The 12,429-nt window shown below is 38.2% G+C and overlaps 1 protein-coding gene across 1 annotated transcript in view; it reads left to right on the top strand.

Annotated features, from left to right (window-relative positions):
* The window catches only part of LOC145410961 (uncharacterized), a 48,523-nt gene that overhangs the window by 1,434 nt on the left and 34,660 nt on the right, over positions 1-12,429 (top strand). The window contains exons 2-3 of the mRNA XM_080281016.1: positions 5,492-5,665; positions 9,679-9,717. Of these exons, the coding sequence (XP_080137142.1) occupies positions 5,492-5,665; positions 9,679-9,717 (213 nt within the window). The remainder of the gene's footprint in view (positions 1-5,491; positions 5,666-9,678; positions 9,718-12,429) is intronic.

Genomic DNA, 12,429 nt, shown 5'->3' with positions numbered 1-12,429 from the left:
ATCCTAGCATTTTTATTTTTCACTCCTGGTATATATATCTATCTGTCTTTCTATCTGTCTATCTATCACTTTATACCTATAGCCAGAACGGGCGACTACAACCAAAATGCCTCCATTACCCCCTGACTTGTGCCGCTAGAGGATGTCCTCTCCAACTCTCTCAGTCTGCCTATTTATAGCCAGACACCATAGTCTCGTGAGGGATGGTCATTCGTCATTGAGTTAGTTGTTTAATGGGGAGAGGCACTGACCCTCCACCAACCCACCTGCTGACACATAGGGAACATGCATGGGTTGGTTAAATGGTTACCACCCAACATCGTGAATGGTTTCTTAGGTTTTACAGGAAACCATTTGGCTTGTCACTCAATGTAAAGCCACCTGAAAAAGTAGAGAAGAGTAATAACAAGCAACATGAAAGATGGGAGATATTGTATCGGAAGAGAGAGTGCAGACACAGGAAAAGAGTAATAAAGATGAAGGAAGCAGTAGGCAGCTCACATCCTATAAACATAATAGCGTACGTTCAAACCAGTTTAACCCTTCAACCCAAGGGTATCTTCACTTTAATCCATATTCTCCAATGGCATTTATGTGTTTAAAATTGGAGGGGTTAGATATAGCCTTCATTCACCCTTTCATTATTAGAGGTTGTTCGTGACTAGTTAAATTGTTGTTTATAGCTTTGTGTGTGTGTGTGTGTGTGTGTGTGTGTGTGTGTGTGTGTCCGTCCAACTGTGGGCAAAGGCTTTAGGGCCTATCCCAAGGCCTATTAGTCCTCCTACACACCTCCACATGTCACCACTTCGGAGCTAATGGCTACCGTCCATATTGAATATGTGCAAGGGCTGTCTTACAGGGTGATGTACTGGTGTTAGCGGGCGTATTTTTACGACGTCATTGGGTCATATGGTAGATCAGTATAGTCTGCTTTTTATGAAAATCTAATCTTTAAACTGTTCTCTGCCCCAGCCGGGATTCAATCCTGGGGCCACTGGGACTGCAGGCCGCCACTCTACCGATTCTGGCCTGTAGCCAGAATAAGATGAAAAATTGGACATTCTAGTGAAGTGGGTAAAGTAGCAACTTTTACATACTTGTCCATCTATCTGTCTATATACCTAGGCTGCTTTCCCCCTAGAAACGGGGGTATAGACTTGTAATACACCAAAAACAAAGCTACTGGGATTTTATGATTGGCTGGTAATTCAGTGGTTGACTCAACTTCATATGTTTCTTTAGACATTTTCTGTACTTTTAGCTATTTTCTTAAATTTATTGTTACTGTATTTTATTATTATTATTATTATTGTTGTTGTTGTGGTTATTGTTATTAGCTTTTATTACTGTTTAAGAGGGCAGTGTTTGGAATATCCCTGCACTTTAGTTTGCAGATGATACTTTATTTTCAAGTACAGACAAAAGGGAACTGCAAGGCTTGATGAATGAGTTTGGGAGAGTGTGTAAGAAGTGGAATCTAAAGGTGAATGTAGAGAAGAGTCAGGTTATGGTCTTTGAGTGAAGTGAAGCCACTGAATGTATAGTGAGACTGGATGAGGAGGAAATGGAAAATGTGAGTGTGTTTAAGTACTTGGGCAGTGTAGGGAGTAAGGATGGAAGTGTAAAGGATGAAGTGCTTGAAAATGTACAACAGAGAAGACAGGTTGCTGATTCTTTGAAAGCTGTGATAAGGAACAGGAAAGGGAGGAGAATGTGTGTTAAAGATAGGGCAACCTAATGGTGGAGGACTGTGTGATATGGTGTGATATGTTTCTAGCCACCTCCTCTGGGATTAAGGCGTCTGGCTGTAAATAGATACTGTAGATAGGTGGAAACTCATAGTTCCTAAGGGTTAACTAGTGTGTGCATGTACAGTATGTGCAATGGTAGGCTGGTGAATGGTAGCTAAGAATTTTGAGAACTTGAAAAGATAAGTCAGTTGATATATGGGCCATTTAACGAGGCACAGTTGGTAGCTATACCTTTGTGCTCGTGTTTTCATTTCTGGATCCATACCACCCTTTGCAATTATTGCCCCAAGTTTATCTGAAATATGAATCCAGTGGGCTGCAGGCTTAGTTTGCCCTCCTACAATCTGCCGTTCTCCTTTTAGAAGACAGGGTAGTAGTTGAGAGATATTTGTGTAACTAGGCAGTGGAGCCACCTATCCCCTTTTTTGCTCTAACCTGTTCTAAAATCTCCATTTCTTCCTCTTGAATGCTGCATTGTAAAAATAGATGAACATTAGAATGTGGTGTTCGTAATGAAGAAGTGTTGTGGAAAGGAGGTAGAGTCACTATTGTTTTATTCTGTCACAGAGCCATGTGATGTAAGCTGCAAAAGGATGAAAATCTGGGCCAGGTTGGAGTAGCATAGTAATAGCAGTGCCTCCTCATGAAAGCACCCTTCTTTAGCACCACCACCTTTTGTATTAATGGCAAATTTGGTTGAGATGATGATCGTAACTAATAACTTCAAAAATTATGCAGAAAAAGGAGAATTAAATGGAACACCGGTAGCCTTAGAATAAAATGGACCTTAAAAACACCTGTAGTCCTATAAATAGCATTCATGGCAAGTAAATGAGCAATAATCATACGTGTTTACTGTGAGCAGTCTCTATAATCCCAGGGAACTTCACATTTAGGGTTACTTGCAGGAATTAGTGTTATCAATAAGGCAGGATGTTGTCTTTTTTGTTTGGTTTGCCTCGCACAACTTGTCGTAGCCCTTAGACACCATCCTCTTTGTGAGGAATTTAATACTGTCAGTTTGATGATATCAGTATAATTTTAATTTTTCCTTACTACCTCCAGATTATTTTATTCAGCTGAGGAGAAACATTTAAAGCTGGAAGAGTTACGTAAAGCCTTCACTACAAGGTACCTCTTGAAAGTTGAATAAAATCATGTGGAGGTAATAAAAATAAAACTGAGAAAAATACTACAATAGTGAGAGGGTTAATATTGTATGAGAAAGGAAAGCCATTATGCTTAGGTACAGTACAGAGTACTGTACTTGAAGTACAAAACTGAAAGTAGGTAAATAAATTACAGTAAATATCGTGAATAAATGAAGTATGCACAGGAATTAGCATCACAGAGGTCACTGCTTAAACCTTCATTAGCAATAGATGGTGTCAAGTTTTTAAATACCAGTACCTGTATTGACTTATTTTTAGCATATTGCCCTAAGCTCCACAAGAGTGCAGCCAAACTTTCAATTTTTAGCCATAGTGTTTGAAGCACTGTACAAAGGTAGAAAGTGTGTGGGCTTTGTATATCATTGCTGACTGCAGTGTTTAATTTGGGGTGCAGGTAGTCAAAACCAATAACTTCGACATGTCACAATTGTTTATCAGAAATTAGAGGCTTGGCTCCCTTTATTGGTTTAAATTTTAACTCCTTTCCTATTGTAGGTACTAGTATGGTTGGTTCATCAGTCTGTAGGATATGAGGGGTCTCACCTAATGTGACTTAAATAGTCTTACTAAGAGTAAGAAAATATGAACAGCAGCATTGTGCTCAAGTTGGGTAGTGGAGATTGTGTCAAATTATGAAATTTTTGTATAGGCTCCCTCCTAAACTAGCTAATGAGTATTTATGCCTTCAGTCTGGAGATATTTTCATCTTGCTTTCACCTGACCATTTTATTCAGCTTTGGGAGAGTATCTGTGAAGTGAAGAGGCTAATTTAGGTTTTCTATAAATCTTTTAATTGGCGAAGTCTTTTCTGGCTGGAACAAAATCACGTGGAGGTAGCAAGAACAGAATGAAAACTGAAAGTTGTTGCAGCAGAATAGGCTATGTGAAATGAATGTACCGTACAATATGTATATGAACACATCATAATAAGTGCAGTAACACTTGTTTGTGTCCACTGCCATCATCATTTGGAAGGAGGAACAGCCACAGGAAACAGTTACCTGATTGTAGACTGCAGGAGAATCTGTGTACCATAGATTCTTGAACTTACAGTCAAAATTAGTTGTTTCTAAGGTATCAGAATCTCTAAACTGGATTGCATTTTGTTGACTGATATAGAACCAGTGTCACAGTACAACCACATTTGGGTTAATCTCATAAAGGTCGTGTCTGCTGAATATCTCACAGTGTCCAGTCATGAAGATTTTGTGATTGTGATGCAGTTAGAGCTACAATAGGTTTTGTGATCATATCTCAAATGTTAGTATCAGAATAGTAAGTTTTATGTATTAGACACTCATGAGTTGTGATTCCCAAATGAGAGAGAGAGAGAAAAAAAATCACTGGACTGCATTGCATCTCAGAGGAAGAATGGGATTTGAGTGAATTAGAATTGTAATGAGAAGGGGTAGATTGATATAGTTTGGGCATGTGGAGAGGATGGATGATGGCAATTGGGTGTGGAGCTTGAGGAGTGTAAACGTTGAGGGTCGAGTTGTGAGAGGCAGACCAAAAACGACCTGGGGTGTTGTCATCGAGAGTGAATATGCCCTTACAAGAACCCATAAAACATTATGTATGCTTTATGAGAAGGGATTCAGATTGATGAGAATAAAAAAGCTTTCTAAACTGTGCATGACTGAAGTCCGGAAATCAGCTACACACCTCCAGTGTTCACCAAATTGATCCTAATGTTTGATATGTTTTATTTATTGGCTACAACATTTTATAGGCATGCATGAAATGAAGTTGATAGTATATTGCAATAAATATAGGTATACCGGGGTATGTGTTGATGATCAAAAATAAGAAAGGTTAGTTAAATATATATAAAGAGTACTGCCATAGAAATGGCATGTAGTAAGCACCCAAAGCCTAAATCAAAGCATACGGTCAAACAAGCAGATGGAATGGCCTGGGTGGTGAGGTGAGGTACCGGCATGGGCGAGGTGAGTTCCCTTGGTGGAGAGAGAGAGAGAGAGAGAGAGAGACTCGTACTTTGTAAGGCCATTAATTACAGTGAATAAAGCCACCAGATGAATACAAATGAATTAATGAGCTTTGTAACAGGATATTGAATAGCTATACTTTCCTTTGTATTTGAAGGCCTTGAGAAAAAAGATTACAGGAGAAAATATGATAGAAAAATACTTTAAAAAAATACAGTACAGTATATTGTACATACATACATACAGAGAGAGAGAGAAGCACCAGACAGTTGAAGTCTCTTTAGCCTAGAAAGTATCCCCGCACTGGTTAGCAAATGTACCGTACTCCCAACCTTACGTAGATTCGTCCCATTCCACACCAATCACACTCATTCAAAAAAGATGAGAGTGGACTGGGTTTCTTAGCCACCTCTCACTGTTATGAGTATATAGGTGGACCACCTCAAGGCAAAATTATCCAAATTAAGTAATCACTATATTTGTTATTGGATATGCAGTAGTATGTGGAGTACATTAACTTAGTATGAAAAACCATGAGGCAGTAGATATCTGTTACTGGATAGCCTGTTCAGTAGAGTGTAGAGTATATTTACTCATTAAGGTGTATCTTTCGTTGCAGGCCAAGCCACCATGCCATTCCACAGGGCCTCCTCAGCTCCGGCCACCTCAGACTCAGCACCACCTCCTGCAGCAGCATTCACAGCACCCACAGCAGCAGCAACAGCAGCAGCAGCAGCAGCCGTCCCGACCTCCTCAGGGGGGATCACTGCCAAATTTCTCCATCAACTTGCCGGTTGGTCTCCATTTCTGGAGTTTAATTTTCAAAGTTCTCCATCAACTTGCTGGTTTGTCTCCATTTTCAGAATTAAGGTTTGATTTTATTGCAACTTTGGAAAGTTTGTTGTGTGTATGGGGATTGTTTGAAAGTAGATATGGTACTTCACTTTTTAATCAGTTTTAGTGCCATCATAACAGTGATAATCTGTCTGTACTTCACATGGATAAAATAATCATTTTTCAGTGCCCATTAATTGCATAGGCTATCTTAAAGAAAATACCCAATTAATTAATATATTCATTTCCTAAATTTTGTCCATTTTATGTTTTGAATGTGACCATTTTCTGTCATGTGCATATCCCTGATTGACATTCCCCATCTCACAGGACTTACCATTTTTTCTTCTTGTGCTGCTGTTTGGCATGAGATGTCTGTTGCCTTTTTATATATCTATATACGTACTTTCCATACCATATAACTTAGAATTAGTATGTTGGACCAAGTATATACTTATTTTTAGTGTGTACTATATCTGTCATATTGTTTTTTTTATCCATAAACTACAGCTATGTATTGAAAGCATGAATAATGCTATTTTTGGTCATTTTTGTAGGTTCTACTTCATGTACTGTATATACTCTCCCTGCAGTAAAACACCCATGGAGCCATAGGTGTCTGTAACAGTTCTCTATAAACTTGAGATTCAGCATTTTGCGCATTCAGCTGTTTTGAAATTGAATTCTGATATATGTAGTACAGTCTGTGTGAACAAGTAATTCTGGGTGAAACTCTTAGTTAACTGCTGTACAAGGAGAACTGACAAGATGTTTTACTAATTAATAGTAGATACTGCAATGGCTGGATTGCATTATTATCAGTGCAAGCACTAAGTATTATTTATAACTGGCAGTAACATGCTGTCGCTCAGAAATCATTTACACTGTTAGATCACTTACACTGTTGTATGGTCACTAATTGTCCCAATTGCTATATGCAAAGAAAAAAAAAATCTTTTAAAATTATATTTGTTCTTGGAGTGCTTGATGTTTCATTTACATTGCTTTAAAAGTGTTACAGAGTGATATGTAGTAAATTAAGCTTGGTAGGAGGGATGGTGAGGAATGATAAATTTTTCAAGTAAAAAAGACATAAGAAATTACAAGTATGTTTATTCTGTTCTGTATTAGACTTTGCTTGAATTATAAGCCTTTAGTTGTCTGTGCTTTTGCAGTTTATTGTGTCCTGTTTCATGCCCAGTGAAAATTCACTGATAACAAAGGTTGATCTTAAGAATATAAAATTAGCTGAAGGCATGAACGTTTCTTTGTAGAGAAAACGGCGCTGCATGGCATTGCTGAGTGTCTTTTAAATGCCTCCAGGATCTATGGTATGGTAGTGGGGTTGTCTCCCAGCTTCTCCTCCCTGTCCCTTTCATCCCTCTCAAAGAGATATTATGAAGTGAACTGCGATTGTTGTGTGGCTTAACCAAGTTTGTGGATTTATGGTCATATTCTCATTGGCAAGGGAGCTATCATATTGCTTCTTCCTAAGTGATTTACTTTGTATAGCACACTTTTAAAAATTGTCCTGTGTGCTTCTGATGCAGATTGGTTAATAATGGAAAGGTGTAATTATTGTGCAAGTAAATATCAAAGTGTAATAGTCCTAATACTGTACATCACCAAGAAAGAGGCATTGCAAAGCCTACAGTGTCACCTAGAATATGACTGTTTGACAAAACTCTGTTGACACTTTCCAGACTGAAAGTACAGGCAAGATGAGGATTATTGATGGTAATAGATCTTTAATTTTCTGTAACTTACTGTGTTCTTTGATCCCTTGGTTATTGCACATAACTGGAACCATGTCTAGTGCATGATAATGAAATCACAGAGCCTGTGGGATTTATCCTAATTGGTTCCAGGCATCCCACTTATATAGACCCAAATTTTCCCCATTATAACAATTTAGACCTACTAAATACATGCATATTGTTTTGGTAAGTATCAGAAACACGTAGTCATGGTTAGGTTAATAGAAAATGATAAAATGGGCACAATAAGAAACACGTACAGGCAACCCCTCCATTTCGCGGGGGTCAGGGGACACAGACCCCCATGAATGTGGATTTTCCGCGTAATTTTGATGCACCCCCCCAAAAATGCCCCTGTGGTAGCCTATAACCCCTGTAAGCCCCTGGAAACCATCATAGGAACCTATAACGAGCTTAAAACAGCACAAATATATACCATACTGTACTGTTGTATAGCACAATATACAGAGGACACCAGTAATCTGGTGTATGGATTAATTTTTTTTATTAACTTGTTTTACCTTACTCTGTTCTGTTATTAAAACCAAAAAAAAATTTACTTCTGTAAGAAATAACATGTAAGTGGGTATGATTATAAGAATTAAGGCTAATTTTGTTGTTGCTGACTACCACCGACACTGCTGCAGTGCACTCAGTCCTAAAAAACCATATCTGGGACCAAAAAACACCATAAAATATCACAGATATGTACAGAAGTACTGTATAAAAACTTTAATAACAAATAAGGATTTAATGGTATGGCTAAAATAAGGTAGGGCAAATTAATTTTACTGGGGGGAAATCCATGTAAAAGTGGGGTCCATGAATTTTGGGCCCATGAATTTGGGGGATTGCCTGTACCATATAGAGACCTGAGATAGGCTTGAAGTAAGAAGTTTTAAGGCTAGGAGTTGGAGAGTTAGTGGTCTCTACCACTTGGGATTAATTTCTCAAGTTGGTCTTCATATATGAATCCCTCAAAGCCATCAGAAACCACAGATTTTTCACCATCATAGTTGGCAGAAACCAGCCCAGTTGTGTGATAACGAAGTTTCGTACTTTAGCCAAAAAAATGCACGATAGCAGCAGGAGTGCAGATTTTCATCTGGCATTGATAACAAAAACCGCCATAACCAAGTGTGCGGTAACTGAAGGATCACTGTACTTGATAATGAAAAAGACTGTCATAAAATGTATCATACAACATTGACCCCCTGTAATAAAGAAGGTTCTGTGTGGATGACTTGGACTGTTTTCTTTTTGTGCTGAAAAACCTTATGCTAATCTTTATCATCTCCACGTCTCAATACATTACATGAAATCCCTGGAGGTTTATATTCAGTTATCAGAAATGGTTATTAGTGTTTAAATGAAGGAGTAATAATGAGTATAGGTAGAGAAATGGATGGAAAGTATGGTTTCTTTATGTCACCTTCGGTTTCACCATAGCTGATGCACATACTGAAATCAATCTTTTCTCTTTTCAGGCCAGGGGTGTCTTCTTTGTTTTATTGTTGCTAATGCTAAGCAACTTTGTTTGAGTTAGCAAGGGACCTACCCATGCTTTAGAGTTTAGATACAATTCCAGTAGCCCCTTCTCTCTCTCTCTCTCATGCCAGATAATTTATTGAGCTTAGAATAGACCTTCCAAGACTTTAGAAGTTAATACGGAACTTACTGGATTTTTCTTTAATGGTGAAGGCTAGTATTTGTCCAGTCAAAAATATTTACCACACTGTTATATGTGACTTTCAAGTGGCTATTATATGTTGATGCAAACATTTTCTTATCTAAGATGGAATTTGTGGTTAAAAATGACAGTCTGATGAGATGTTAAGTAGAGCAGTGAATGAGCAAACAATAGATTTTTGTCATACTGTATATAAGAAGATGTGCAAAAAGATATTTGTTAGTCTGGAAAGTGTTTGTATGCAGTATGGAGAAAATAAACAAGTCAGATATATGTATACTTACTGTACAAGGTAATAAGTGGATTATTTTGAGAATTAGGAAAATCCATACAGTACCAAAATACTGTGCAAATCCATTTTTGTGTTGGGTAAAAGAAAAGAATATATTGATTAACGTCTTAATGTGAGAGAAAAAAAAAATTGGTGGAGCCACAGCCAACATGACCCCTCCTCACGCCCTACACCCCACCCATCCCATGGCCAAGTGCAGTTCTTGTGACGGTGTGTCCTTGCCTTTACAACAGGTTAGAGGTCCAGGCTTCTTCCCGCAGAACTCATTACATGTACAGGTAAAGTTGACCACATTTTTTTTAAAAGTCTGTTTCCTGTACAGTACTCATCCTTGCTCTGTCAGACTCACCCACACTCTTTGTAGATATATTTCTTCTGTGTTCTTGCCTGATTTCACTGTCTGTCTTCCTATAATCATCTTTCTTTCACCACCGTTTCATTCTGTGTACAGTCCAGTACACTGATTACTTGTCTTGTTGACCTGTTCAGCATTTTTGTTTTCTTTTTAGTAATTTGCACACTATCCCTTTTTTTATTATTATTATTCTTCCCTGATATTTTATTACAGGTATTATTATTTCTATATATATATATATATTTTTTAGCACTCCTCCTCTCAGGATTTACCATATGGGCCTTGTTTTTGTTTTCACAGATATAGATTCACTTCTGTTCTTTTTCTCTTCTCACCCATTCTCATACCTTTTCATCCTCTTCTGTCAATTATTCTTAATTTATTAGTCCAGTTCACTCATAAGTTGTACTAAGCTTTGCTTCGTAACTCCTCTCATTAACTTTATCTAACATATATACACTTGCTTTGCTTACATTCATCTCATTCTCATTGTTATTTTGACCTTCATCCTCCTCTGTCCACCTGTGAGACAAGCATCCTCATATTTCCCTGTACCTTGCCATGGGGAAGGACCCTGGTCCAACCCTGGCAAGTTGCTGTCAGCCACAAGTGATAGGACAACCCCACAGAAGCAGTTGCTTACCGGTGGTCAGTGTATCTCCTGGACAGATGAATCAGGGTTAAGCAACAACAGAACTACATTCATTCATAACTTTACTTTGTTCACTCTGTAACTCATATTCATCCTTTGCACTTTTTTACCCTCACATTCGTCCTCCTCACTCCTCACATTCATTCTCTTAACTTTTTTACTCAAACATTCATTCTTTTCACACTTCCACACAGACATGCGACCTTATGACTATTATTGATCTTTCTCAGTCATGGCACTTTCACATTCATTGTCATTCTCTCCCATTCCTGCATCGATCCCCCTCACTTTTTTTGCTTATATATTCATCCTTTTCACTCTCGGCTGCTCTGATGTCATTTTCAGTCACTACAGTCTTACTTTCATCCTTTTCATTCTGCCACTTTTAAATTATCCCTCTTAATTTTTTCATTCATATCACCCTCACTCATCTTTCTAACCCTCTACCACCAACTTTCACCATTAGGCCAGCTAACATCTACTACAGGTAATCCAGAAAACCTTCATGTTCTTTCATGATATATTTGCATTCATTCTCTACACTCACATGATTCTTTCATAATATCATGAGAGGTAGGATGGGACTGGAGTGCATTGGTGTTGTGATGAGGAGAGGTAGATTGAGATGGTTTGGGCATGTGGAGAGGATGGGGGATGATAGTTGGGTGCAGAAAATGAGAAGTGTTAATGTTAGGGGTGGGGGGTTGCGAGAGGTAGACCGAAAAATACTTGCGACGAGGTCATTGAGTGTGACATCAGGGATAAGGGCCTGAATAGGGAAACTACCAGATATCAAGCAGCATGGAGAACCGCCATTAGGTGACCAAGGCTGACCCATGCAAGCATCTTGGAGCCTTTAGAAAATGAAAAGAAATGAAATAAAACCACTTCTTCCTCAAATTCAGCCATTTCATTCTCTGCTTCAAATATCAGTTCTTTTCAATCACACATTTCTCCTCCAGTGTCATGACCTTTACATACTAATTTTCTCTCTACCACTCTGCCTTTCACACTTGTCACTCTTTTCTCTCTTGCACTCCTTCCCTTTCTCCTCCTCAGTCTCTACCACTAACTCTCACCCCTAGAGCAACTTGCAGCACAGGTCAGCCCTTCTTACCACAACTGTGATTAACCCAGGGAGTCTCAGTGTGTTTACCTGTTTTGTATTTACTTTTGTAGTCTCAAGGGCAGATTGTGGTGTTGAGAAGTTAATTCCTTTAGTATGATGTGTTTAACCCTTTGAATGGTGCTGGAGAGGGATGCATAACATAGTGTTGCCATTATTGTATAATTGATATAATCAGGTGGCTTCACTGCCAAGTTATACAAACATCCCTCATCTCCCTCCTTATCCTCTGATGATAATTTTTTCAGTAATGGAACACCACGTGGATTAATTTTTTTCTTTGGCTGGAGAAAAGAAATTGTAAATTGTTACCTGGAGCTTTACGGTACTGTATTGCATAGGGTACTTATGTGCACCTCATCAGTGTGATAGCTAAATTAGTTCTTTAGAGTCACCTGTTTAGTCCCTGCAGTCTGGGTGATGTCCTTTTTGTTTTTTTCTTGTTGCTAGATGATTTTATTTAACTTATGAAAGGTCTCGTGTTGAAATGGTATATTAAAGCTAAATCTGACCCGTGCAGCTCAGAAAGTCTGTGTTAAGCAGAAAAAATTTTCAGGAGATGGCATAAATAAAATTAATGATATCTCTAGGTTGATTGGATTAAACTAATATTACTTCCACAACAGCATAATCTGTCCCAGTGTGTGATGAGCCTGTGTGTCTGATGTGTGTTTGTGGTATTTTTACTTGCCTGTTTGTGAACCAGATTAGTGCATCTCTTTTTTTCTGCTTTCTATAGAAATTTTATGGATGTAATCATAATGTGGAATGTACTGGTACAAACATTGTTAATTGTCATTTATGCTGACCTTATTTTGTGCCTTGTAAATTCTGCTCAACTTGCAAAAGCA

Source organism: Coenobita brevimanus, chromosome 87, assembly GCF_032717465.1.
Source record: "Coenobita brevimanus isolate Jiangsu-jjx chromosome 87, ASM3271746v2, whole genome shotgun sequence".
NCBI lineage: Eukaryota > Metazoa > Arthropoda > Malacostraca > Decapoda > Coenobitidae > Coenobita > Coenobita brevimanus.
This window is presented reverse-complemented; position numbering and strand designations above follow the sequence as displayed.